We start from the raw sequence: 27,595 nt of genomic DNA on the forward strand, positions 1-27,595 counted from the left end.
GGGAAGCCTCACCGATTGCAATAAACTTTCGAGCGGTTCAGAGTTTCCGATTTCGTCGCTTGAAAGCGGGCTACGCTTGGCTATCCAGCTGCTATAGAATGTCTTGGAATTAAATCGTCAGCGCTCATCAGCGAATTGGGATGCCTCGAAATCCATTCGCATAGATTTATAAATCTTTTTCCATATCTTTCTCGTTACTTAGGGCGCACAACGCGGCACAATTCGTCTCGATACGACGAATACGATGAATCGCGAATTCATCCGAGTAGGTGCATAACGCTCGAGAACGTCCCGGCGTCGGTGTGCATCCGTGACGTCGACGTCTACGCCGTCGTCGCCGTAGGACGGTCGCGGAAAGAGGGATGCCACGACGACCCACATTCCGTCGAATTTAATTTCATGCCTTATCTCTGGTAACCACGGTACAATGCTTCAACTAGGGCGGCTGCGAAACCTTCTATCTTCCCCTTGTACGCTCCACATACACAACCGCAACCTGCGCCACCCCGTCACGGTGTCTTCACTCCTATTTGCAAACGCAATTTTTCCCCGTGATTCCCCCGACGAAATATTCGTTTCTTCCGTTTCGTGCGGGTTATTGCTGGATTACAGATACTACAGATGGAATTCGTTGAAGAGGCGTTCGATCCGCGCACACGATGGATGGAATATGAACGTTCCTCGAGATTGGTAATTAGTTTTTCCAGCAGAATTACTATATTTACCCTTTAACATAAAGAAGAGGGTGGCAGAGGGTTTTGTACCCCCTCTATTTTAAATCCTTCCTAAAAGCACGAATTATCTTTGTGATTTTTCGTTAATCCAAGCTCTTCTAGAACCGCTACTGGCACCATATATCTTCCATAATGTACACCTACAGACACAGACGCGTGTAAATTGTCATGTACGTGGAATGTTTAATTTCGTTTCGTAGATGGCATGTTCGGATAATGGAACGTTCATTAAGCCGTGTTTGGATGACAGAAGTTCTACTGTATTAATGAAGAAGATGAAAAACATGTACCGACAACCTCGTTTCCTTTAACGCCTGCGTGTAAACAGAGGGTGACAGTTATTTACACGCGCTCATATCCATTTATCCCTCAACGGCCCGCGGTTAATGAACGATGCACACATCGGTTCTTCATATATGTACCGTCATGCAACATCGTGTACTCTAGGGAGAAAGAAGGATCAATCCACGGTGGAATCGCAAATCGTATTAGCTTTCGTTGGACCAGCGACTAATTCAGAATTATTCAACACTGTCCAAACTAGTCTTTTAACCTGGGGCTGATCGTTCTTTCCAACAATAGCTTCGATAAAAATTAACAAGGGACATTGCTCGAATGTTACACACAGATTCTTGGTAATACAGGGGAATACAGTAATGATTCTTAAAATGAACGTTTCTACCCCTGCAATTGGGGGGATCCCCTTGGAGCTAGTATGTAGTACCTACGCTAGAATGAGATAGTAGACTGTGTAATAAGGGGGAATAGAGTAACGATTCTTAAAATGAACGTGATTCGTAAATTGAACATTTCTATTCCTGCAATTGTAGGGATCCCCCTTGGAGTCAGTGAAGAGCGAAAGACTTCCTTTCTTTGTTTTATTCGATAAAAATGGGTACAAGTCCGTGTGCAATTGTCGAAACAAAGTCTGGGATGCTGTGGTTCTTGCACGTCCCGAGAAATTGGCAGTATCTCTGCGGGCGACTAGCACGTGAACGTTTCTCCTTCGTTGGCCCGTTCGGTCAAAAGGCGAAAGAGATACCTGCGCCCGATACGCGCGTAGGCGTATTGAAACGAGCGTGGACACAGCGAGGAAGAGAAGCGAGTAGTTTACGGTGTATGTAGTCCACCGTGTGATAGCGTGTGTTGCCGGAGTTGCGCAGGTACATACGTCTGTTACAAAGCACGTGTACCGGGCTCTTGCACCGTGTAGGAGGCGGATACGTGGCTGGAGGTCGATTGTGGCTATTTCTGCGCGTACACGCCGTCCGTGTACGCGCGATGAGACACGATCGTTTTATCAGCCACCGACTCGGCAGGTCTCCTCCAACTTTTGCCGGCTGGTTAAAAGCGCGAAAGCGGGACATTTATTTCGGGAAATCGAGCCGTACGATTATTAACTCGCCCGTAATGGGACGCTCGCCGGCAGGAAATTGAAAAATACAGAGGACAGATCCGGCTAGTTGGGATACGATTCTTTTCATCGTCCATCGAGGAAATGGGAGTTCGCGCGAACGTCCACGGCGATTTATACGAAGTGACCGATTGGGTTATTTCCGCAACTTGGAAAGATACAAAATTACTATTTGGACAGAAATATTCTCGCAAGCCCGTCAAGGTGCCAAAAACATCCGAGAGACAACTCCATATTTTTAAACGAAATATCTAAATTTTTTCCGAATGATAAAATCTTTTTGAATTTCTTTCGTTTGACGGAAACGATTTTTGTCTTTTCCGCCGTCTCGAGCGAAGAAAAGAGAAACAAAGTTCTTCTCGTTACAGAGTATTCGCGTGCTAGTCTCCACCCCCCCCCCCCTTCCCCTCTAGTGCGCTTCGATTCCTTTTTATCCGCCGCGTCGCTTCCCGCGCAAAAATCCTAACGACGTCGTTCCGTCAAACGAGAATTCCTCGAACGAGGAGGGCAACTGTTTGTAACGGAGAAACTTTGCCTTGGTCGATGTATTTTCTAAAATTCCTGCGCCCCTCTATATCCGAAGTTACGTTGTCTTAAATATAGAATACCTTCGTGATATAAAGTACGTCGAACTGCAGAGAAAACTGCCGCTGGATCAACAAATACCGTGAGGTATTATACGATGAAATATAGTCTCCTTGTTTGCAAAAAATGCCCGGCCTTTTGGTTCCCTGTGACAAATTCTTTATATTTCTTCATTCTACCACGTTCTACCATTAATGTTTCGAAAGTACACAATTTTTTTCGTACAAAAATATTAAAAATTGTAGGAGTTACAATGAACCCAGCGAAGGTCGTTTTTTATCTGCCTGTTTTACCAACTGATGCTCCCTGTCACGCTTACCACTTGCACTCTCGTATCCGTTTACTCTTTCTTTCCCGCCGTAACCCTAACCTCCAACAATTTTTCGCCATGATCTTTGGAGATATCACCTTTCCCTTAACTTATTCCTCACTTTTTATCCACAAACCTCAAAATCCAAGCCACCATCGATGATAACCCTTGCACTGCAGATGAACTCTCGAGCTTCCAAGACCAGTTCCTGGCACGCATTACCAACCTCTTAAATATACTCGTGTCATTGAAAACGATACTCGCCATGAAACCTGTAAATACCCTAGCCGATCGCGGAAGCATCTATCTTCTCATGTCAGGCCACGCGATCCCCAACGGACTCCCGTCTCAAACGTCTAAGATACGCTTACCCGGGGATCACAGGATCACATACGAGGCCTTAATTGCCGAGTAAGAAGCAATTAGGGGCTGGCATCTAATCGGATGACTGTAATCTGTGGAACAGGCTTGCCAACGCACCAGATGGACGAGGCTCGAGGGAGGATAGTAGAACGATAGGAGGCGACCGGTTGCGGCTGCAGCTGCGGCGTCGGTCGCTGCACCTGCAGCTGCAGCTGCGGCGACGGCGACGACGACGACGCTGCCGGTAGCAGCGGTTTGATCAGACGGCGGAACGATGCAGAGCACCGGCGACTACTATCAGAGGGCGCCGCGATGCTGTCCGGGAAGAAACGCGAACGCGAACGCCGAGGCGCTACGGATCAGCACGTCCGTCAGGGGGGCGGAACTGCTCTGCTGTTGTTGCAGCTGCAGTACCGCCACTTCCACTAAGACGCCGGGACTGTTGGCCAGCCTGGGGGTCTGTGTCCTCGTGCTTGGCTACACGCTGCTTGGCGCGTTCGCGTTCATGGCCCTGGAAGGCGGCCTCAAGTCGGTGAGTGGACGAAATTTCTATAAGGACACCATCATTTGCGGAAACCTTACAACAAAAGCCTTTATTGCGCCACGTTTCGTGGTAAACCAGGGATTCTAATCTCAAATCGAACCCAATTCGCAAAGTAGAGTCAGTATATTAAGTCCCAGCTGATAATGATTTCTCACTGTTTCAGGATTCAGCGAACGAACTGCTCCCTGGTGGCTCTAAGGCCGAGGGAGGATCGTACGCAGTACCGAGCCTCGAGGATGACAACATAGCCATGGAGCTCAGGGCACGCACCGTGGAGAGGCTTTGGAGCATCACGGAGGACCTGAACGTGCTGTACAAAGAAAACTGGACACGACTGGCGGCGAGGGAAGTGTTCGAGTTTCAAGAGAACCTGGCGCGCGGCCTCAGGCGTACTTCCTCGCAATACGAACCGGTTGGATCGTCGTCCCGATCCAGGGACCACGCAATGGATAGGCGGTCGCACCGTCGGTGGACATTCAGCGGTAGTCTGTTGTACTCTTTGACGCTGATCACGACAATCGGTAAAGTTTACAAAAATGACAGTCTTATTGTCTAGACCAAGCCTGCACAAGCTAAACTCCGGAGCTTACTATTAGACTACACTACACCTCTATTGCTTTGAGGCACAGTGATGGGAGACTAAACAGTGTGAAGGACCACTTTCGTGAGCAGGCCTAGTCTAGACTATAAGTACCCCAGCTCTAGATTATAATAAAGCTATAGAATGTCCCGCCCACTACACAAATATAAAATGACTTGTTGTATTAGACCCTCAATCCCTAACTGTAGCCCGAATGAATGGACGTTTCAGGATACGGCAGCGTAGCGCCGCGAACAGTCTGGGGTCGTTTGATCACGATAGTTTACGCACTGGCCGGGATTCCCTTGATGCTGGTCTATTTGAGTACGGTCGGCGACGTTCTCGCTAGGAGCTTCCGCCGCTTGTATGGCCGGCTTTGCAGGCCTCGTAATTGCACGAGAAAGCAACAACCGCCTCCCCCGCCGCCGCCAGTCGGTGGCATCATGAGCAAAACGTACAGATACGATAATCACGTCGATTCTAAATCCGGCAATTACTACACGGCCAGCAGGGAGAGCTCCTGCGACGATCTGGGAACGCGCGGTACCAGCAGTGCGATTCTGCTGGATTGCGGAAGCGAAGGACTGCTGCACGCTACCACCAGCTCTACCGCCGCTCTTCAGGTATCGATACCCTTTAGTGGCATCTAGTTATTAAAGTAAAATACAAAAAGAGATGGCGGATTCAAAAGGATAACGAAATACAGCAACGATTCTTAAAATGAAGTCGTCTAAGGCAGGGCCTGCTAGAAAGACTTACCGATGAGTCTGATGTTACTGGTTTACAGGATGTAACGTCCGGCAATAGTAAACGCCACTTTCATCCGTGCTCCCTGTCCCTGTCGACGAGCTCGTCGCCCGGTTATGTGGTGGAGACGAACACCGTCAGGATACCGATAAGCCTTTGCCTGGTGATCATGCTGATCTACATATGTGGCGGCGCAGTAATGTTCAATCGACTGGAGGGCTGGAGCCTCCTTGAAGGCGGTTACTTCTGCTTCACGAGTCTCGGAACGATCGGGTTCGGCGACCTGATGCCGGTCGGAAGAAGCGCGGCATCCACCACGCTGGAGGAGCTCAGCCTGTGCGCCTGCTCGCTCTACATACTCGCCGGGATGGGCTTGATCGCCATGTGCTTCAACCTCGTCCAGGAGGAGGTGGTACGCGTGGTCAGGGTCTTCGGTAGAACCTGCGGCATGTCGTCGGGGGTGGTGGTCGGACCTATCGGTGGTACAGGTATCCCTGATGCAGGCATTCGACGGGGAACCGCTAGATCGTTCCGGGCGAGAAACAGTCTCCCGATTTCGCTTTAGACCGTGACCTTTGACACTTTGAGCCCGGCGATCGCGCTGTTACCACATGACACAGTGACATTACCAACGCGGAAAAGATATTTCTATAACTGTAAACGATTCAGCATCCTATCGTCCGAACAGAGGTGCACGGAGAGACCTAGTTTAACCAACGTCGGGCTCGAAGGTGTGAAATCTTGGAACAATTCGAGTTTCGCATAACACGTTCCCACGAGTCAACAAGAGAGCGGTTCTGATCCAATCGCGTCGGGGATTTCGATCGAGCATCTTGACCACTCTGCATAACCCCTTCTTTAAAAAAAAAATATGAAACAGTTGTCGTGCCACTCGTATCGAAACACCGTGCCGGCAATAATACTGACCCAGGACCGTTTGTTTTCCCCAGCAGGTGCCGGCCCTGGGCTTAAAGGGGACCTCGATGACGGCGGAGGCACCAGCGATTCGAGACTGTCCGAGCAAGAGGACGAAGCAATCGCCATGTCCATGGTGCCAACATCCTGACAGCATCAGGCCAGGAGTCCCGGCGACGGGAAGCTCCTGGCCCATGCGTCCAACACTGCCATAAAACCATCGCCCGGCCATCACTCTCTGCCGCGAAAGAAGACGCCATCCGACGTCAGGAACGCCTCGTCGACGCAACAGTTTCAGCGCGCTCAGTCGCTGAGGCGTAGCTGCCTGTCGCCGACCCAGTATCATCATCAACAGCAGCATCATCCTCATCGTCAGCAAGAGAGCTCATTGCACTTCGAATACTTCGTGCCACGCAGCGTCAGCGAGTTCAACCTGGCCGCGGCGGTGGTCACGGACATGGCCGTGCCCCCACCGCCCCCCTCCTCCGTTCTGCGACCCGCCTCGGCGATCACGCCACCTGTCGCCTCGGTCGCGAACCCCGCTCCTCTGAACCAGTCACGCCTCCTGGAGTGCACCAGCACCACCACCAGGAGTCGCGAGAAGATGGTCACCTTTGAGGATGAGGGCGTCAACTGTGCCACGTCCACACCCACTAGAAAGAACGTTTCCGGCCTCGACAACGTTTTTATGTGACGCTGCAATCACGGTTGAACGCGAACGTCTCTCGCGGTGGGATCTTGGCGGGAACGAACTCTTGGTTTCGCAAGGAGGCTGACCGGGTTTGCCACGAAATTTCGGGACTACGGGGATGATCGGTACGATTGAGAATGTTCTGTTCGCGAGGGGGATCGTTTGCACCGTGTTTGCTCAATGACGAACAAATGCTAGACTACGAATACTCTAAGGAGGATCTGGCTGAGAAGAGAAACGCTGGTAGGTGTAATGGAACAGCAACCCTTGATTGTATTATAATAGGTTCTTCGAGCGTCGATAAGAGGAACGACCTGCAGACTGATTGATGCACAGTGTGCTCTTTAGTAGAACAAAAAGGAAGAACACCAACAGCACGGTCACGTTTTCCAAAGCGATTTTGAGAATGTCTGAGCATAACTTGTGTACAGATCTCCTGGTTCGAAGATATTCGAGCCGAGGATCCCCGGTTCTCGAGCGACGGGATGCCCGCCGAACGAAAGACACTAAATTTCTATCGTTTAAATTATAACAACCGTTACTGTAACACTAATTAATATTCTTATCGCTGCTGATACTCTTGTTCTTACCATTATCGTTGCTAGGTTACATAACTGTCCGCGAGACTGCGACTTCGCTGGCGAACGTACTTTGTACGACGCGCGACGCGTCAGACTTCCACAAACTACCAACATACGAGATAACACCGCCTCTTCTGCTCTCTAGTATCTTTCTTCTGAAACCTGATGGTACGCTCGGTGGAAGAAATACGGTGAAGTCGTAGAATTTAAGGTCTCAGGGAAGAACCCTGCATACTTTTTAGACTTTGGCACGTAATGGTGTAAGCGAAGCAGGGTGGGAGGCGAAAAACACATTTTACGCTTTCTATCTTTAAGATTATTGTTTTCCGTGCCACTCGAGTATGTCCCTTGCACCTCACTGTATTCCTTCTACCAAGAATGTGCCCAGTGGAGCATAATTTGCAGTAAAATAGGAGAAGAATACTTATATCGAGGTTGGTCCTTAAGAAAATTCAAAGCAACTTTGTCATTTCCAAACTCGATTGGCTGTCGAAGACGATAACGCAGCCCCTCCTACTACCTATGGCTCCGCCTCTCGACCCTTAGCCTCGCCCCTCGGTTTTAGCCAATTAGCAGCCAATCGATTTTGCTGTAACAATGTCACGTTGTGAAAACGTAGTTTTCTTCGCATTTTCAACTAATTTCTGAACCATAGAATCGTGTCTCCGCCATTCTGCGAATTAGGCGTCACTCTGTATTTTCGTAAAGTAAAAGACTTTTTTAAAGACTGCACGCTTACAAAGAACCCACGGATTCATGTATACAGGGTGTTGAAAGATTAACTTAACGATTGTTCTTTTCGAAATTACGATACTTAAGAGGCGGTGTAAGAGGAACAGAAAGACAGAGCCTTAAAAAGCGCCTCACAGGCGGTTCAATTAATATTGTTACAAAAGACAGATAATATAAAGTATAGAAAGAAAAAAAAAGACGTGCACATCCACGAAACAGTCTGTCCTAGCGTAACTTTTAAGGAACTCGTTTAATCGAACGTTGGAAACCGCTTAATTTTAATACAAACGGATAAGCAAGTGTACGAATAAAGTATGTGTAAGCTCATCGAGAGTGGTTTGCACGGTGAAATCTTACGAACCATCGAATTGAATGTTAAACGAAGGTTTCAGTATCATAATGGACCAAGTCCAAACGACATTGATTCACGTGAGACCGAAGTTGTTCGATTGTCACGGTGGATCGAGGCTCAACGTGTGTTCATCAACGCTGTTTATATATACATACGTGTCTCTCGATTAAAATCGATTTTCATTAAAGCAGACTAAGTAAAACCAAACAATCCCAACGGACTTGGTTCTTTATAATTTTGAACCCTCGAAACGTGTACGAGTTTATCGTGGTATAGTCGGAACAAATTCAATTGCACTTTCCACCTTTTAAACAGAAAGTTTGGGCTAGGGGCGGGGCAGAGGCTGGACCGGGGGCGGAGCAACTGGACAGCATGCTGGGGGTTGGCTACTCGGTGGCCTTCAGTGGTCAATTAATTTCGTTCCGACTGTACGAAAACTGTGTTACGTTAATGCTGGGAGCCAAGTATAATGAAACGAAATTTCTTTCTTTCTTTTTGCTCCGTTCTACGCTTTCGTTTTAATTGTCAAATTTTATTTTTCGACGTACTTATTTGACTGTTACGTGAACTGACAAGAAGCCGGACCGTGGACTTCTGGAACGTTGCTTTGTGAAATCTAAAGGTAGGAAGTGTTTGAATTTTGCACCGAACTTTAAACTAGTTATTTTCCCTTAGATTATTTTTTTAAGCTTGTGTCGCGAAACTACGATTAATTCAGCGCGTTACTGCTTTAAAATAAATGCATTTGTTTAATTTTTTTGAACAAAACGAGTGATATCAAAACTTTATTCACGGTATTTCCGATCGTTCCATCAACGAGGTGTGATCAACAATTTTCGACGTTATTCGTCATCTTCTTCGCAGTAATCCCATTCCTCTTCCTTGCAATTCGGCCTAAGCGGTTGTGGAGCTAAACTTTCGTCCTCGTGAATGGAAGTAGCATTGTGACGAGAAGTAAGATTATAAAAGAACCCTAATCAAATATCAAACGGAATTTTATTTGTGTATATTCATTCAGTAACCAGGGGCCCACGTCACGCTGAACAGATAGAAAATTCTTGAAAGAAATATTTCAGCCAACCTTTAATTCTACTCAACATATCTGGTCCCTGCTCCTTCTCAGTATCCTCTTCGGATTCATCGTCGGATTTCTGCTGTATATTTTGATAAATGGTGCATCCAATGTCCATCGTATGATTAATTATGAACTGAACGGTACAAAAAACCATAACGAGTAATATTGGCAGGCATAAAGTAGTTTCTACGTCATCCAGGAAAAGATCCAACCACTCCGGTAGGAAGTCGTGGCTCATTTTCGATTGGAAACGCTTTAATTAGCCAGCCTCTGGGAAAGTGTCCAACCTAATCCTACAATGTTTAGTCGTTTCTCTTTTCTAAATGTGAATTATATTATTTTTATGCTGATCGTTATCAAAACGGACCGGTTTTCAAGACAATTTCGTGAAGCACATCCTTGTTAATTTAGCCGAAGGAAAAGTTATTGCCGAATCACACTTAGGAGCCCGTTTACAGCGTAAAATCGTTTCAAAATGTTTCATAAAATCGACTATCGATATATGTACTACCAGAGATGCGAGTTTCAGCACCCGGTGCACTATTCAGACATGCCAGATCACTCGTACGTGAGTTCGTGGAGTTTCAGAAAGTCGACAAATGCAAACTGACACATGCTCTCTTTCTCAATTCTCCGAAGTAATTTCGAAACGCCTCGTGAGAGTCGAAAGAGCCGCCCAAGTTTGTCGTGTAATAATTCGTTGTGGTTCGTTACCTTCAACGCTAGATGGCGCTTATTTTCCGACCTCAAACCCCCTGGTGCTAAAACGCCCAAGTTTGTCGTGGAATAGTTCGTTATCTTCAACGCTAGATGGCGCTTATTTCCCGACCTCAAACCCCCTGGTGCTAAAACGCCCAAGTTTGTCGTGGAATAGTTCGTTACCTCCAACGCTAGATGGCGCTTATTTACCGACCTCAAACCCTCTGGTGTTAAAACGCCCCAGTTTGTCGTGGAATAGTTCGTATCGTCTACGCTAGATGGATTTCTCGACAAGCTTGGGCTTTTTAGCACCAGGGGGCCTGAGGTCGGTAAATAAGTACTATTTAGCATTGAAGGTAACGAACTATTCCACGACAAACTTGGGCGTTTTAGCACCAGAGGGTTTGAGGTCGAAAAATAAGCACCATCTAGCGTTGAACTTCTGGCATCTCTGCTTCCTACCGAATGTGTAATATATGTGCCTGGTCGATGATTGCGCGCTCGGTAGAGGTTAGAATTTCACTTTGTTTATAGTTATTAGTTAACGAGACTATATTACTCATACATAATACGATTGAATGGCTTAAATTTACAATAAACTTAGTGTTAGAAAATCTCAAATCTATCCAACAACGATAAAATGTCTACTCGTTGGTAAGTACTTATCTTACGAAATAACAATTTAATATTCACGTTCTCTTGAGTATGGAAGAAACATGTATCGAAACAATTTATTACGATTAACAACTCTTTGATAATACATTCATATAAACGTAATTTATCTCTCAGGTATCCTTTGTACCAAAAAGGTAACCCACAGTGTCGAGTGTTCCTTCCGAATTTTTGGTTAAAAATGGTCAAACCCGAGCAGAAACAACCGAAAAATGTAGTGCAGTTTCATTGTTCGATGGAAATGACAAAGTTCGATGTGAGGAATTATTTAGAAAAGATTTACGGTGTATATCCTGTTGATATTAGAACGAGAATTGCTCTTGGAAAGACGAGACGACAGCTAGAAGGACAGTACATTATTAAAGACGAAGACGTAAAAATTGCTTATGTCATTTTGGTAAGTGTTTAATACAAATAATGTCAATACTAAATAATTTATAGGAACTGGATCCTGTTTGGCATTTAATACATGTATAGTAGAGTAACATATTCTTTGTAATTGCAGCCTAAAAGCCAAGAATTCGAATACCCTGAGTTGTTTACAAAATCAGATGCTTCTTCAGAACAAGATAATAGTTTAGAAGATATTAAGAAGGAATATGCAAAAATGTTTAAACCAAACAAAATGCCAGGCTTTCCCTCCTGGTTTAGAATACAATAAATTTGCTCGTGTATATTACAACAAGAAATAAAATTTATTCAATTCATATTACTTTTCATCGATACATTTGTCTGTTAACGTAAATTGAATACTGGTACGTAATAATTACATAAAAAATATAATTCTTAAGTATAAAAATAGAAAAGTATTTGCCACGTACAATTGGCATCACATGTGTAATATTATCAGATATATATTTAATAAAAATATTAGGCTATATCGCATATATTAATCTTCTGTTCAACTTGGCTTAAAACTCGGTCAACATAAAGCCATAGGATTTGCACTGAGGACACTGTGCTATGTCAAACAAAAAGATTGTCTGAAACAAAGAAAAGAAAATTGCTAAGATTGAACAGAAATAAAATAAAAAATCGAGAGAAAGTAAATATTTTATCTCAATTTTTGCTTTATTTAAGGTAAGATTGATCATTGAAACAAACCTGTGGATGAATGGGGCAGAAATACCGTACTCTACCCTTTGTCCAATAACCACAAACATTGCATAGCACAAAACAATGAGGTCTATTGCACAGACATTTATTAGGAGTCAAATTACTCATAGCTATCCCCCTTCCTCTAGCTGATCTCACTGACTCCGTCTTTCCACACATAGCATTGAGATACATTTTTTGCTATGTGTTCCTAATCAAATTCGATATCTATTATTTGATACTTACTCTGAACCCATTGCTTAGCGAACGACGTACAAATTATAGAAAACGATTACTCGCGAAACATTGGATTTCAATTACTTTTATGTCTGTTGAGGAATTCTATTTAAGACACTGGCAATCAGAGCATATAAAAATTTATTTCGATTTACCAGACACTTTCTAGCATATATATTCTAGTTCGTATGCGTATCCGTTAACGAACTATGCATTTCGAATTGTAAATTCATGGCACAAATTCCTACGCGCGAACGTGATTCACACTGTTGTATCGGCGACCGTTTTGGTACTCTCGAGCAGCGTTCGATTTCCGGTGTTCGCGAACAACGCTGGCTTCTTTAAGATTGATAATTAACGCGAAATTTATACCGTTTCGATAAAAGACGCAGTACACGTTTTTTCTATTTGACTTATTCATAATGATTGCATAGAAATCTACACTTACGTTTTTACAACACGATTTTGTTGTGAAATAAATTTGTCTTTTGTTTACGAAACGAAACAACCGCATAATAGAAAATCAATTTGACATCGAAATACATCGACGACAATCTACTTACTGGACTTTATTTGTTCGTAATTTTCGAATCCTTCGATCGGATCTTAATTATTTCGTTCCAAACTTTCTGTTCCTTTTACACGTGAATATGCGTACCACGTGCGACGTAGACTTCGCAAACAAAAGAACACTGCATGTACTACTCTTTGTCATAAGTTTCAATGAGACAGTTTAATATTTAAAGAATAACAAAACACAAAATGATCGTGGATGAAACAACTTCAACGTGTTAAAGTACAATTATTGTTCGGGTGAAATAATTGCGTGAAAACGTCTTCCTTGTCAATGGATTGGCGGGATTTTGGCACGTGAATCTCTATGTTTACACAGATTCAGCACCCGGTGCCCTACTCACACATATCAGATCACGCGTACGTGAGCTCGTGGAGTTTCGGAAAGTCGACAAAGGCAAACTGACACATGTCCTCTTTCTCGATTATTCCGAAGCTGCCCGAAGTAATTTCGGACCGTCTCGTGGGAGTCGAGAAGAAAGGCTCACATTTGCCTTCTCGCTCTTAACAACTGAAATCCGATCTCCCGTCTACGGCATATTTTTACTTGCCTTTCCTAGAGCTCATTACTGAACTCTGCAAATTATTCCAGGTTCCTATTTGCCTCTGATGACCTCTGATGACCAGTGCTAACAAAAGTACAGAACTCCCGACAACTTTTTACACCATACAGCGACTGTTACTGCCTGCTCCTGATTACTGCTTGCCTCTGCTGGTCTCTGCTGACCATCGCTTATATTTCTGACAACCTATAACGATTACTACTGACTTCTGCTAACCTCTGTTGGTCTTTGCTGATCTCTGTCAGCATGTGCTTGTCTCTGCTGAACTTACCTGGCCTCTGCCGAACGCTACTGACCACTGCAGGTATTTCTGATAATGTATTACGATTAATACTTACTACTGAATGCCCCTACAAGTCTCTGCTTGCCTTTGCAGGTTTCTGCTTGCCTGTGCTCCACCCCTGATGCTTCTGGCAACGTATAACGATTACAACTTGCTACTGTCAGCCTCTCCCAACCTCTGCTGGCTTCTGCTGACCATCCCTGATGCTTCTGGCAACGTATAACGATTACAACTTGCTACTGTCAGCCTCTCCCAGCCTCTGCTGACCTCTGCTGACCACCCCTGATGCTTCTAACAACGTACAACGATTACAACTTGCTACTGCTTGCCCGTGCTAGTCTCTGCATGCCTCTGCATCCCTCTGCTGACCTCTGCTGGCCCCTGCTGACCACGCTGACCTTTGTTAACAACTTCTAACATGATGTACATGTATTAAAACTTTGTATAATGTAAATCTATGACAATAAATGATATAATTTCAAAGAATTCTGTGTTCTCGTCACTTTTACCTTTCTTTTCCTCTCCCCATTATTCCCTTAGTTATAAGAAACCGTTTCTCTACTTAAAACTGGAATTCCAAAGTGCCCGGAGCGTTTTCTGAAATGCCGATGACCTTGACCCATTTTCGAAACTGGGTCAAGGCCAAATCCTGATTCCCAAAGCGCCCGGAATTTTTCTAAGATTCGATGGCCTTGACCTACTTTCGAAATTGGGTCAAGGCCATCCGGATTTTCAAGTTGGCCCGAAGATTTCTAAAATTTCGAATGGCCTTGACCTACTTTCGAAATTGGGTCAAGGCCAAATCCGGATTCTCAAAGTTCCCGAAATTTTTCTGAGATTCGATGGCCTTGACCTACTTTCGAAATTGGGTCAAGGCCATCCGGATTTCCAAAGCGCCCGGAATTTTTCTAAGATTCGAATGGCCTTGACCCACTTTCGAAATTGGGTCAAGGCCAAATCCGGATTCTCAAACTACCCAGAATTTTTCTGAGATTTGAATGGCCTTGACCCACTTTCGAAACTGGGCCAAGGTCAAGGTCAAATTCGGATTTCCAAAGTTCCCGGAACATTTCTAAAATGCTGGTGAACTTGCGAAGAAGGTGGTACGCATCTTATAGGTAGGAGAATGATTTGGAGAGGAAAAGGACGATAAAAAATGATGAGAACACATAGAATACTTTAAAATTATATCATTTATTGTCATAGATTTACATTATACAAAACTTTGATACATATAAACATATTATATTATATTACATCATGTCACAAGTTGTCAGCAACGGTCAGCAGTGGTCAGCGATGGTCAGCTGACGTCGGGAGATGTTGGCAGAGACCAGCTTAGGTCGGGAGATGCTGGCAGAGGTCAGCAGAGACTGGCAGTAGCCAGTAGTAATTGTTGTACGTTATCAGAAATATAAGCAGTGGTCAGCAGCGGTCAGCAGAGGCCAACGGAGGCCAGCTGAGGCATGCAGAGGCAAGTAGAGGCAAGCAGAGTCCAGCAGGGGCAAGCAGTAACAAGTAGTAATCGTTATACGTTGTCGGAAGCATCAGGGGTGGTCAGCTGTGGTCAGCAGAGGCTAGCAGTGGCAAGCAGAGTCCAGCAGGGACAGGCAGTAGCAAGTTGTAATCGTTATACGTTGTCAAAAGTATCAGGAGTGGTCAGTAGCGGTCAGCAGAGTCCAGCGGAGGCAGGCAGAAGTCAGTAGTAATCGTTATACGTTGTCAGAAATATAAGCGGTGGTCAGCAGGGGCCAGCAGAGTCCAGCGGAGGCAGGCAGAAGTCAGTAGTAATCGTTATACGTTGTCAGAAATATAAGCGGTGGTCAGCAGAGGCCAGCAGAGGCTGGGAGAGGCTAACAGTAGCCAGTCGTAATCGTTATACGTTGTCAGAAGTAACAGGAGTGGTCAGCAGCGGTCAGCAGAAACCAGCGTAGGCTGACAGAAGTCAGTAGTAATCGTTATACGTTGTCAGAAATTTCAGGAGTGGTCAGCAGCGGTCAGCAGAGGCCAGTGGAGACCTGTTGACGGGAGGTCGAATATTAGTGTTCAAGATCGAGAAGGGAAGTGTGAGCCTTTCTCTCTCGACTCTCACGAGACGGTCCGAAATTACTTCGGGCAACTTCGGAGAATCGAGAAAGAGGGCATGCATCGTTTTGCCTTTGTCGGGTTTCCGAAACTCCACGAGCTCACGTACGCGTGATCTGACATAGTGTAAGAGAGCACCTTCGGTGCCTTTCTGGCATCTCTGTGTTCACATGCGGTGTGTACATCGAACATAGCCTCACATTATTTTGTAAACACGTAGAGGTTAATGTTTGACAAACACGCTTTCGTGTGTACCTACAATTGCCTGCAATAAATAGTAAAGATAACGTAAATATTAAACTATCTTCGAACAATGAAAAATTTGACGATCACTCGACGTAGCAGTAGATCTTTAAAATTTTTAGAGAATAAAATTTTAAATGATTCAACAATATTATACGCTGTCGATACGACTAATGATGATTTTTACTTATTATTAAAAAATAAAATATACAAACTGCCGTCCGACTATGGCAAGGATATAATTTCGTTCGATATAGAATTAGAGTTAGAGTTTATTAGTTTAGAATATTGTAGCATATTGCAAGAATTATACGGTGCTTGTAAATCTGGTGATATTGCGAGAATTAATGTAGGATCTGAATTAGAGTGCGAAATAATAAGTCAACTGAATGTAAATTTGCAATGTATGAAGCTAAGCCCAGACCATGAAATAATAATAGTAATTACAGCCGATGGTATTGTAATTACAATGGTATCTACTTTTCAAATAATATCAGAGGTAATAATGCATTCGATTGCCTTACCAAATGTATGGTATCTGACAATATACAAGAGTTTATGATTATTCAATGTTTGTAAAGTTTAATCAAAATGAATAAATATTTTAGGTAGATCTGCATGCTTTAGATTTTGGTCAAAAACAATTTGAAACTGTTGGATGGGGTAAAAAGGAAACTCAGTTTCATGGATCAGAAGGAAAGAAAGCAGCAGTAACAAAACCAACAGAAATCTGTAAAAATGAATCAGATGATGGGTTGTATAGAGTAACTTGGCGCGAAGATGGTTCATTATTTGCTGTTGGTTTCTTGAACCAAAGAAATGGAATAAGACAGTTTAAAGTATTTAATAGAGAAGGTATTTTGCAATACACAAGCGAGCTTGCTAATGGTTTACAAGAATCACTATCATGGAAACCATCTGGAAGTTTAATTGCAACAACACAACAATCACTTAACAAACATGTTGTTGCACTTTTTGAGAAGAATGGCTTAAAGCACAAAGAATTTGCACTTCCTTTTAAACAGGGAGAAATTAGGGTATGCATAAGTTTTTTCTTTTTAATTACCATATTCAATTTATGCAAAGCTTTTACTATTTGGAAACTTGTATTACAGGTGAAGAATTTATTTTGGTCACTAGATTCGGAAGTTTTATCCGTTTGGTGTCAAATGCAAGATGGTTCTTCAGTTTTGCAACTATGGACGGAAAATAATTATCACTGGTACTTAAAACAAACAATCAAATTCACCACAGATAATTCATTAATGTGTGCAACATGGTGCACAACATTCTCTTGTAATAGATTAATTCTTTTAACGCGCAAAGAATTTATCACTTGCAATTATAATTGGCGCGTTGATCATAGCAGAGGCAAAAGTGAACGCGATAAATCTGTTATTGGAATAATCGATGGAAATCATTTGTTAATGACTGGTCTTAGAATAGGAATTGTACCACCGCCGATGGCGCATCAAACTTTAGAAACTTCCGAATGTATAAATGCTATTGTCTTTGCACCAGATATAACGAGCGAAGATTCATGGATAGACAGTAACACATTATTTTGTGTTTCCGACACCAACAAATTAATATTTTATAAACATGTACTTGTAAGTATAAGTTAATTAATATTCACTAGGGGCGAAAATGTTTGGGATTCCCAAGAAGCAATAATATATGACAAAATTGATATTTGAACTTTTGCAAGCACACAAGGAAATTTAATAATACATTTAAACAATTAGGATTCGTTTATGCTGGAGTACAAATACGTTGGATCGTACGATATTAAATGGACTGTTCCAATAGAATTTGAGGATTCTGTATATAACATGCACCATTTCCTTTGGCTTAATGATAACAATGTTTTGTGTTCATTATCAACAACCGACCATAGTTTCCTTTGCGTCTTAACTTTAAATGCAATAAATGATGAAACTCAGGGTCAAGTAACAGTAGAGTGAGTCAATGTTCACGATAATATTAAGCTTGAAAAAACGTAACGTTCATAGGATGGTTACAGATATTCTTATATTTTATTTATAGACAAATGCACATTACGGATGGTTTAATTCAACACATTGCTCCTTCTCCGGACGCAAAAGAAGCTTATGTAGTAGTAGAAAACTCCGTGGTTAAATATACAAGGGAGGGAGAATTAATTCCAATTAATATACAATTACCAGATTACACTTACAAAGTGGAAATTGTAAAGATAGCTACAAAACATGTTATACTGTCACTATCTTACAGATATTCCTTTTCGATAAACGGGAAACAGATTGCTAATAATGTTACAAGCTTTTTCGTTCATTCAGAATTTTTGCTTCTTACAACTTTACAACATACATTAATATGCGTCCACATAAATGAGGAATACTTCGAAGAGTTAGGCAAGCAAGACTTAACTATCAAACCATGGGAAAATACTTCCCACGAAAAATCGTTCACGGGTACGGTGCATTTACAGTTTAAAGTTTGTAAGAGAAATTGAAAGTAATTACGGGGAACAATTATTCAGAATTGCAATTGATGTTTTCAGATCTAAATGTGAGACGAATAGAAAGAGGATCTCAATTGATCGCGGCGATCCCAAAAGATTCAAAAACTATTCTGCAAATGCCTCGCGGAAACTTGGAATGCATACAACCGAGGGCTCTGTCCTTGTACATTATTGGCTCTTATTTAGATAACTGCAATTATCTTCTTGCGTTCGATTTAATGCGTAGACAACGAATAAACTTGAATTTGATTTATGATTACAATCCGAAGAAATTTGTCGAAAACGCCGTTAAATTTATCGAACAAGTTTCAAAACCGAGCTGGTTAAGTTTATTATTGTCCGAATTATCGGACGAAGACGTTACTGCAACAATATACGCGAATTATTATCGAAGGGATAAAAAAAAATCAGATACCATCGCAATGAATAAAGTAGAATTAGTGTGCAATTTATTGCGAAATATTATGGAAAAAAGCAACAATGCTGATAATTTGATTCAACCAATACTAATCAGCCTAGTTAAAGATAAAAGAATGCAAGGCCTAGAAGGGGCGCTAACTAAATTAAAAGAAATCCGAAAACTCGAAGACTCTAAAGGAAACACAGACTGTATAACGTCGGACGAAGCGTTAAAATATTTATTGTATATAGTGGATATAAATGTGTTGTTCGATACAGCGCTAGGAATGTACGATTTCGATTTGACGATGTTTATTGCGTCCAAGTCGCAGAAGGACCCTAAGGAATATATTCCGTTTCTAAATAATTTGATAAAACTCGATGAAAATTATATGAAGTATTCCATCGATTTACACTTGAAGCGTTACGAATCTGCGCTTGAACATATAGCTAAAGACAAAAACAGATTCAACGAATGTATAAATCTGATACGTAATCACGATTTGTACGTAAAAGCTATGAAATTATTTGAAAAGAATAGCGAACGATACAAAGAAGTAACAAGAATTTATGGAGAGTTCTTAATGAAAAGGAGGCAATATCAAGAAGCTGGAATTATCTTTCATAGGAGTGGCGATTTAAAACACGCTTTGGACGCTTACAAATTAATTGGCAATTGGCAAGAAGTTATCATCTTGTCCACTCAAATGAAATTAAGGTTAGCAAAGAAGAAATTAATCGATTGTGTCAACCAACATGCGTACGTAAACTATGTAAATATAACTATAAACGATTAAACAATGTTTTAGTGTAGAGGAGAAACATGCGCTTTACAAGGACCTTATAGAACGATTGAAGAACGATAAACGATACGAGGAAGCTGCGTGTATTTCAATGAATTACTTACAAAACACCGACGAAGCATTGGTTTCTTTATGCAATGGAAAACGATGGAAGGATGCTGTAAGAATTGCACACGATACAGGATGTCTAGAATTGATCGGTACGTTTGCTCGTTATAACAGTTAAACAATACACACAACATTCTGTTATTATTGACTTCGTTAATGAAATAAAAGTATAGTGGCTGTTGTATGAGTACACCCTCATGTTTCAGAGTCGCGCGTAAAATTAAGCGTGTACGAATACGCTGATCACGTAATGTTTCAAATACAAAAAAATAAGCAAGATTTTGAGCAATATAAATCGCGCCTCGCCACCGTCAGAGTTCATATTTCGCAGAGAAATGCAAAGTCGTTTAATGGAGTATTCTGTGATAACGAGTCAATATACGATAGAGGTATTTCGGACATTTTTAGCGATACAAGTAGCGTTACTAATTCAACAGCGAGTCAAAAATCGAGATTTTCCAGTATATCTGGGTAAGTATAGTATCGATTAGCGAGCGCCGGAAGATCGATAAAATCTGTTCGATATAACAGTTACTCGTTATATCGGTGACGCGTTAAAATCTACCCTTATTTTACTCATTATTCGAATTAATATGAATATGAGCGAAATTATTTTCAGAAAAAGTTACAGATCGAGCAAGAATCGTAGAAAACACGAAAGAAAACTTTTAAGTTTAAAGGAAGGCAGTGCGTTTGAAGATTTAGCATTGATACAAGCTTTACATCAAGTAATCAGTAACACATATAAAGAAATGGGTTTGTATATTTATCTATAATTAGTTACACGGAGAAGCTAAACATTGTTAGAAAACGAATAATGATAATTCCTATTTTAAGACGATTTACACGCGTGTGTGCAAATGCTTGTATATTTTGAGGATGATAAATATGCAGAAAGAATGCAAAATCTTATGCAACAGTTTCTCCTTTTAATAGAAAGGAGTAAATCTGAAATTTGGGATAAATCCGCACCTTCGAGCTTGAATGAAATGGTACATAATACACAATAATCGATATTAATCGATATTAATTTAATCGATAGTATTCTATATTATGCATTTACATTCTAGGAGAATGCTGAACTTACAATGTCGATGGAATTTCCAGGATTGTCTGCAACTCAAAAATTAATCGGTAAGTTAAGATAAACTAAAAATATAACAATTCTGCTTTATTCAATTACTTTGTAGAACCTTACGTTACGCGTCCACCAACGGCTATTTCCTCGCCTAGGAAACTGAATATATTTTAATACTTAAACACAATGAATACCTTGTAAAATATATTTCTGGAATCGTCTTGTAATTTCTCTACCTCTTAGAAATATAGTTGCATTATCTATTTACTTAGTAGACATTTTTATATAGACCTCTTCAACACAACAGTTACAACATCGACAAATATATTAAAATTGTTATTAGGATTCGTAACAATTTTTTTGCGAGACTGTTTGCAAATACATGCTAGAATTCCATTATAAAACAAGTATGTCAGTATACAATCAAAGAGTACGAATATTATAGCGTAATATTCTAACTCGTATAAATGATGTATATGACCGCGGAAACGTTATTACAGTTTATTTTCCACTAAAATTTTTTTACATAAATTTTATACAATGTTTACGTTCCAAGCGTACAGATCAACTGGTAAAACACCAGAAATGAATAGTATGTTCATTGTTATATAATATTTGTGAAAATATCGATATCAAAGTATAAATTAATATCGGCTGGAATACTCGCGTATTTTCATATATTAACATTAAAACTATCTATAGAGCTAATATCAAAATAAAAATGTATTTATAATTATGAATAATATTTTAATACAAAAGATGATTTACGATTTTAAATTAAATAAAAATTCGGCAAAATGTTGAGTAAATATCTCGAAGAATATTTAAAAATTGTTTAACTTTTCATTTATTTGGCGATGGCAAATTAAAAACTAATCAAAACAGATATTAATTTGTTAAATAATAAAAATATCATGTTACTATTTTTTTTGTAATTAATAGTCATGCTCAAAAACATAACTCCTAACGATCATGGTAATACATATTGTTAGTTATTTTATCTTTAAATTATGTTTTTTAATATTTAGATTTTAAATCATTTTGCCGAACTTTTACTAAATTTAAACCGAAATTCATCGGTAAACGTTGTTCGTTAATTATACTATAATAATCCAAAAAATAAATCCATCAGTACAATTTGACTATACTTTCATGCTTATTTCGTTTCTATGCTAGAAAACTTTTGTATACAAGTAGTCTAAACTCCGCAAGTACGTGTAAGAATAAAGTACACCTTTAATAAGTAATTTACGTGTTGAATATTCGACTTCAACAAACAGGAGATTATTTTACATAATTTAGTGCATTGTACTAGCGAATAAAGAATATTCGAATTAAGCTATATTACACGAAATTACTTATTGAAGTGTTTCTCTTTTACAAACTTCGTACAACCCCTTATTATTAACTAAATGATCGTCCCATTTTTAATAGGAGTGATATTCTCAAGGCAAACATATCAACGCGTAGGATCATAAACGAGACTATCGTTCACAAATCTTGAATTTAGTCTGAGAAATAACCTTTCTTCTTTATTACATACTTTTTTATTAAGTATGTTTCATAAATAAAGAAGAATTGTAAATTAATCAGATAATTTTGTTTACGGTGAATCGTTGACACATGATGGTAATAAATTGTTTCTTTATTTACAAATTATTTACTCCAATAAATTTTTGAGTAAAAGTCGTTACCAAAAATAATTATAATGTTAAAAAATAATTTTCGTTGTTCTCAATCGCATATTTTCTTATACGATTGCTATATAAAGTAAAGGATGAATGAAGATAGTCTCGTGTCTCTCACTTTTTTCGCCGCCGTTTATTTCGTATGTTTTTCCGTTGGAAAATGGGTCACCCACCCTATGAAATTTATTTTTTTTTTTTCAACATAATATTGATCCAAAATAAACATCTTATTGTACATTTACCACTTAATATAAATGTTATACCGCTTCCTCATTTGTTGTAGCTATGGAAAGTAGAATCGGTGATCTAAATTCAGGACGAGTACTAATTTTCATGTATTTCGATTGAACGTACTTCTTCCTTACAGCTTGATATTTGCTCTTATCCACGTTAACTATAATACCTGCTATTTCCCGAACTACGGGTAATACATCGTCCCTAGAATAGGTACTATAATGCGCCAATGTACTTGTCCAGACAACTTTTTCCTTGTCATCATCGTTACCGATAATTCTATGTAATTAAACGCCAAAATGGCAACGAACGGCAAGTTAGTAGTATTCGTAATTAATGGAATCTCTAATAATGTTTATATGTAAACATAATACATTTAAAAATGGGTAACTTACATAAATGCTAAATATATTGCTGCAGCTGCAAGCAGGCTTGGTGGGTAATGACACATTTCATAATGGACCAAACAATGTTCTAGGAAACATTTAGCTGTTGTATGATGTATGGAGAGTGCCTTATTATAAATAAGGAATTTATTAGACGAAAGACGCTATGTGTTCGTGAATTATTAGATAACGAAAATTTGTAATACCTACCTTCCCAGCTTTGCTATACCTTCTGAGGAAATGCAATGGTAATGGCCGACCGAAAGAATAATCTAGCGTTTTTACAATAAGCATTTCCATTTGTAATATTTCTACCTTTGAATATGCATTATCTGTGATGTACACATAGTCTTTTATGTCTGGAGAATACATTTCTTCGTATTTGCCAGCAATAAACATAGCTGTTACCCCAACTAATTGCAGCCTCTTTTTGTCTATCGCGCGAAAAGTCTATAAACAAAAGTTGCAACTTATTTCTTTAGACCTAGACCTATTTCTAGTCCTAGAACTGCGCTGGTGTATGTTCTGAATTATATTTAATGACAAACCTGTAAAAATCGATCGATAATAGCAACTGTGAGATATAATGTTTCTTGCATTAAATGAAATTGTTGGTGAACTTCAACCAGCCAGTCTATAAGTACACTTCTCATTTTCGATGTGACCTCTTGACCTGCTAGGTATCCTTTAGTGATAGGGAACTTACTTTCTAAAGTTCTTAAGTATTCGTATATGTCATTGCTATAAATAGAAACTAGACTAGGATTTTCCTTATCGTCTTCGTCGATATCTTCAAATGCCAATAAATCCGTGGAGAAAGACTCTATCTCTTTTTTCTGAGGGGGCAGCTTAGTGGGATTAGGTTCTGGAGAAACCACAGTCTTTTGTACAGGTTTTACTATCTGTACCGGTGTCTTCTCAGATACTTTTTCCACTGGCTTGAGACTTTGTTTCGTTGGTGCTAACACCATTTTCTTATTTTTTTGTAACAAACTTGTCCTATCAACGGTTTCTATGCCCCGTATTGTGTTCACTTTGTTACCTATTTCACCCAAAGCAGCCCTTCTATTTTTTCCTGGTAATGCAGTGACCGAAGGCTTTGTATTTTTGACATTTTCCTGATTTACAATGTGCTGAAAATTTATTTTAGAATACTTACTATGGTCTTTTTGTTATATAAAAATAAAAATCTATAAAAATTCTCTTTCACAAATCAGAACATATTGATGGGTATTGATTTTCAAATTTATCCATTTTGAAGATGTACACTATATGTAATATGAAGAGGACACAATAAAGGTAATATGAAGATATCTGTACACATACATACATGCAACATATATATATAATTTTTACTTTCCAAGTATTAGCTAACTATGAAAAGTAATATTTCCATGTAACTATAAATATGCACATTCATGCATTAAACACAAATGTATATTTAATTATTTAAATATCATATATTATTTATTAATTTAATATAATAATTATTAAGTTACTTAATAATCGATGAACAACTAATTCGTTCGAATTAGACAAACGATTCAAAGTATAACTCCCCAAGAAACGTGATTGTATAAGCAACGAAATACGTTGTATTAAAAAAGGTATACAAGTACCGCCAAAATGTTTATCGATGTATTTCCTTTTAGATTCGAACAATTTACGAATAATTACTTTTCCGATGTAAACAAATTTATTGGAAAGGGCAATGAAGTATTACGAAATAAAGAATTCCAAATAAAATGCCGTTTTTACAAAACCGAAAGTACGTTAGCGACAGAAATGAATTAGAAAAATAGAAATTCTGATTTCGTGAGTAATCTTAACAAACGGGAAGGATCGGGAATTGTAGAAAACAGATTAAAATGCAGAGAAGAAAAGAGGATGGACCGTTATAGTTGTTATTTCAATAGCCTTTAAAACGAGGAAAGGGCATTTAAAGATGTCTGGAACGGACGGTTACCCTATTCTATTGACCTCCCCCAACCATGTTCTACACTAATGATCAAGCTCGATTATTCCATAAAATTTTCGACTTACTGCAACCGCTGTCCGATTTCTTAGTGCCATTATTAGTCCAGTTGAGAATGGATATCATGCAAAATCAAAAATTCGTCTTCTAAAATAGCTGCTTCCACGGTTTGCCAAACAACGTTCACCTTGTAGTAACGACTTCGTCGGTTTGAATTTGTTTAGCCGATTAAACGGAAGTTCACCCTCGACGGATGTGAGCGCAGAGAAGAAAGACCGCGAAAATCGAAACGTTTGATTGGTCGGTGAAACGTAAGACTACACAAAATTTGCCTTTCAAATAATAAACACAATTTTTTTATTTTTATGTTCAATCCATTTAAATCGACGTAAAGTATAACCGTGTTTATTATTAGATTTCTTAAATAATATTCGAAAATAGATACTACTTTGTATACGTTGCAGCGAAAATAGAACTATTATATTATGTACATTAATTTTCTTTAAAATAAATACGCGAATATTGTTTGAAATAAAAATATTTGAAATACTACTTATACAGAGGACGTTAAAATAAATAGAAATAAAATAATATTTCCAACGTGACGTAAAAACGTAAAATATGCTTGTTTCATGATAAAACAGCTGATTGTTCTGATTGATATATTTTGTTAATGACACTTAGCTACGTACGTGCTTATTTACGATCTTCTACAATTGGTTTTATATTATGTTACGTGATTTACGTACGTTTACGTTCACGTTTATTTAAATAATAATAATTAAATCTATCGAATTAAATAAATATACTATAGATAGTAAGCTTCTCCGACAAATGTCATCGTTGGTAAACGTCAAAAATTGTTCACGTATTTATTAATCGATAAACAACAAATAATTTAAAAAATGTCAATAAATATTGATATTAAGCTAAAACGAGCTAGTAAAATATATCATGAGGGGGTATGGTTTTTTTTACAGTTTACGATAATTATATTAAAGAACAGAAAATGCGGAGGTTATGTTTCAGGAGATAGTTGCTGGTTTTATACTGTTGCAAACTAATTCGGACGTTAAGCACGATGGAATATCCCTAAGTATGGAAGGTTCAGTCAATTTACAACTTAGTTCGAAAAATTTTGGCATTTTCGAAGCTTTTTATAATTCTGTAAAGGTTAGTTTAATTTTTGGTTATTTTCACGGTAACTCTCATAATTTCTTGTACATTACAGCATAATATACTTTTAGCCAATACAGTTAGTTCAATATACCTTAGAAGTTGCTCCAAATGGAAAAATACCAAGTGGCAAAACAGAAATACCGTTTGAATTACCATTAAAGCCCAGAGGAACTAAGTCCTTGTATGGAACTTATCATGGAGTTTTTGTGAATATACAATATTTAATTCGTTGTGATATAAAAAGGAGTTTCTTAGCAAAGGATCTAAGCAAATTGCTGGAGTTCATAGTAGAAGACAAAGCACCTTCCAAAATAGAAAAAGAGCCCAGCAAAGTAGCATTATCTTTTAAAATCATGCCAGAATCCTTACAAAATGCAAGGGACAGAACTAATGTACCCAGATTTTGCATTTCAGGAAAATTAGATTCATTGAACTATAAAGTATCAGAACCCCTAACAGGAGAGGTAAATGAGTCTGTTACAGTTGTAACTATTTTATCCTTATACGAACATTTTGTTAGCAAATGTTTATTAATAATATTAAATCTAAGGTGATAATTGAACATTGCGAAGCTGTGATAAAATCAATCGAACTGCAATTGGTAAGGGTAGAGACATGTGGTTGTGCAGAGGGATATTCTAGAGATGGTAAGATTATAACAAAATCTTGCTTCTATATTTTGTTTGTCGTCTTATGGTTCTGTATTTATTTTAGCAACAGAAATACAAAACATACAAATTGGAGAGGGAAATCCTTGTACAAATTTGCCTATACCAATATATATGATATTTCCGAGGTTATTCACATGTCCCACGCTAAGTACAAGTAATTTTAAAGTTGGTAAGATCATCGTTTAAATTTAGGTTATAAAACTTAAATCCATCATGTTATTTTGTATTTCTTCGTAAGAATTATATTTTATTAATTTTCGTTATAGAGTTCGAGGTAAATCTGATCGTTGTTTTTGAAGATGATTACTTAGTCACAGAAAATTTTCCCATTATATTGTCAAGATATTAAATTTTCTATGAATGTACAGTTTTTTATATAAATTATGTATATTATTTACAAATTGTATATATTTCTAATAATAAATGCAATTTTACGTTAAATTTTCGTGAAAAATGTATTAAAAAAGCAGAAGAGGGAGGAATTTTTTTCTTAATGTA

At 39.4% G+C, this 27,595-nt stretch overlaps 7 protein-coding genes across 11 annotated transcripts in view; 5 read left to right on the plus strand and 2 right to left on the minus strand.

Annotated features, from left to right (window-relative positions):
- The window catches only part of LOC143343589 (TWiK family of potassium channels protein 18-like), a 34,605-nt gene extending 28,119 nt beyond the window's left edge, over window positions 1–6,486 (plus strand). For 2 of the 5 annotated variants that reach the window (XM_076768623.1, XM_076768624.1), the window contains exons 2-6: window positions 3,510–3,938; window positions 4,114–4,471; window positions 4,762–5,153; window positions 5,318–5,765; window positions 6,228–6,486. In XM_076768623.1, the coding sequence (XP_076624738.1) occupies window positions 3,681–3,938; window positions 4,114–4,471; window positions 4,762–5,153; window positions 5,318–5,765; window positions 6,228–6,343 (1,572 nt within the window). In that variant the 5' untranslated portion in view covers window positions 3,510–3,680 and the 3' untranslated portion in view covers window positions 6,344–6,486. Of the gene's footprint in view, window positions 1–3,509; window positions 3,939–4,113; window positions 4,472–4,761; window positions 5,154–5,317; window positions 5,766–6,227 lie in introns of those variants that run through there. The other 3 variants (XM_076768626.1, XM_076768629.1, XM_076768625.1) reach the window with 2 other exon arrangements.
- LOC143343544 (uncharacterized) lies at window positions 6,344–9,174 on the plus strand (the record flags this gene model as incomplete). The annotated part of the gene is made up of 1 exon (XM_076768523.1): window positions 6,344–9,174. A coding segment is annotated over one exon (543 nt), but the record flags the coding sequence as incomplete, so codon positions are not given.
- A 2-nt stretch (window positions 9,175–9,176) lies between these two features.
- Window positions 9,177–10,115, minus strand: LOC143343590 (uncharacterized). The gene is made up of 2 exons (XM_076768630.1): window positions 9,630–10,115; window positions 9,177–9,521 (listed from the first exon to the last, which is right to left on the minus strand). Exons 1-2 carry the CDS (start codon window positions 9,859–9,861, stop codon window positions 9,391–9,393), a joined length of 363 nt encoding a protein of 120 aa, XP_076624745.1. The 5' UTR covers window positions 9,862–10,115; the 3' UTR covers window positions 9,177–9,390.
- Window positions 10,116–10,798: 683 nt separating this feature from the next.
- On the plus strand, window positions 10,799–11,701 carry Mrpl23 (mitochondrial ribosomal protein L23). The gene is made up of 3 exons (XM_076768010.1): window positions 10,799–10,976; window positions 11,112–11,391; window positions 11,500–11,701. The coding sequence occupies exons 1-3, from the start codon at window positions 10,963–10,965 to the stop codon at window positions 11,653–11,655; spliced, it is 450 nt and encodes a 149-aa protein (XP_076624125.1). The 5' UTR covers window positions 10,799–10,962; the 3' UTR covers window positions 11,656–11,701.
- Window positions 11,702–16,008: 4,307 nt separating this feature from the next.
- On the plus strand, window positions 16,009–21,231 carry Elp1 (elongator complex protein 1). The gene is made up of 12 exons (XM_076769000.1): window positions 16,009–16,572; window positions 16,682–17,110; window positions 17,189–17,683; window positions 17,819–18,033; window positions 18,120–18,526; window positions 18,616–19,693; window positions 19,785–19,978; window positions 20,093–20,357; window positions 20,506–20,642; window positions 20,724–20,878; window positions 20,957–21,020; window positions 21,077–21,231. Exons 1-12 carry the CDS (start codon window positions 16,144–16,146, stop codon window positions 21,136–21,138), a joined length of 3,930 nt encoding a protein of 1,309 aa, XP_076625115.1. The 5' UTR covers window positions 16,009–16,143; the 3' UTR covers window positions 21,139–21,231.
- Window positions 21,232–21,808: 577 nt separating this feature from the next.
- On the minus strand, window positions 21,809–25,663 carry LOC143343570 (G2/mitotic-specific cyclin-B). The gene is made up of 5 exons (XM_076768581.1): window positions 25,316–25,663; window positions 23,821–24,405; window positions 23,483–23,722; window positions 23,282–23,400; window positions 21,809–23,165 (listed from the first exon to the last, which is right to left on the minus strand). The coding sequence occupies exons 1-5, from the start codon at window positions 25,343–25,345 to the stop codon at window positions 22,910–22,912; spliced, it is 1,230 nt and encodes a 409-aa protein (XP_076624696.1). The 5' UTR covers window positions 25,346–25,663; the 3' UTR covers window positions 21,809–22,909.
- A 234-nt stretch (window positions 25,664–25,897) lies between these two features.
- On the plus strand, window positions 25,898–27,538 carry LOC143343572 (vacuolar protein sorting-associated protein 26C). Its single transcript, XM_076768586.1, has 6 exons — window positions 25,898–26,209; window positions 26,277–26,420; window positions 26,495–26,890; window positions 26,977–27,073; window positions 27,141–27,266; window positions 27,364–27,538. Exons 1-6 carry the CDS (start codon window positions 26,153–26,155, stop codon window positions 27,444–27,446), a joined length of 903 nt encoding a protein of 300 aa, XP_076624701.1. The 5' UTR covers window positions 25,898–26,152; the 3' UTR covers window positions 27,447–27,538.
- The last annotated feature ends 57 nt before the right edge of the window (window positions 27,539–27,595 follow it).

Source organism: Colletes latitarsis, chromosome 7, assembly GCF_051014445.1.
Source record: "Colletes latitarsis isolate SP2378_abdomen chromosome 7, iyColLati1, whole genome shotgun sequence".
In the NCBI taxonomy this organism is placed as follows: domain Eukaryota; kingdom Metazoa; phylum Arthropoda; class Insecta; order Hymenoptera; family Colletidae; genus Colletes; species Colletes latitarsis.

Bases quoted from the DNA above. Each gene is read 5' to 3' on its own strand.
- LOC143343590 (XM_076768630.1), bottom strand. From the start codon at position 9,861: ATGAGCCACGACTTCCTACCGGAGTGGTTGGATCTTTTCCTGGATGAC. The intron at 9,522-9,629 runs GTTGGCTGAAAT...ATATTTGATTAG, and splicing joins TATGTTGAGTAGAATTAAAG to GGTTCTTTTATAATCTTACT.
- Mrpl23 (XM_076768010.1), top strand. The intron at 11,392-11,499 runs GTAAGTGTTTAA...TTGTAATTGCAG, and splicing joins AAATTGCTTATGTCATTTTG to CCTAAAAGCCAAGAATTCGA.
- Elp1 (XM_076769000.1), top strand. From the start codon at position 16,144: ATGAAAAATTTGACGATCACTCGACGTAGCAGTAGATCTTTAAAATTT. The intron at 17,684-17,818 runs GTAAGTATAAGT...TTAAACAATTAG, and splicing joins TATTTTATAAACATGTACTT to GATTCGTTTATGCTGGAGTA. The intron at 19,979-20,092 runs GTACGTTTGCTC...CTCATGTTTCAG, and splicing joins AGGATGTCTAGAATTGATCG to AGTCGCGCGTAAAATTAAGC.
- LOC143343570 (XM_076768581.1), bottom strand. From the start codon at position 25,345: ATGGCACTAAGAAATCGGACAGCGGTTGCA. The intron at 23,723-23,820 runs GTTTGTCATTAA...TTTTGTTTATAG, and splicing joins TTATCGATCGATTTTTACAG to ACTTTTCGCGCGATAGACAA. The intron at 23,401-23,482 runs GTAGGTATTACA...ATTTATAATAAG, and splicing joins GGTATAGCAAAGCTGGGAAG to GCACTCTCCATACATCATAC.
- LOC143343572 (XM_076768586.1), top strand. From the start codon at position 26,153: ATGTCAATAAATATTGATATTAAGCTAAAACGAGCTAGTAAAATATAT. The intron at 26,421-26,494 runs GTTAGTTTAATT...ATATACTTTTAG, and splicing joins CTTTTTATAATTCTGTAAAG to CCAATACAGTTAGTTCAATA. The intron at 27,267-27,363 runs GTAAGATCATCG...TTTTCGTTATAG, and splicing joins TACAAGTAATTTTAAAGTTG to AGTTCGAGGTAAATCTGATC.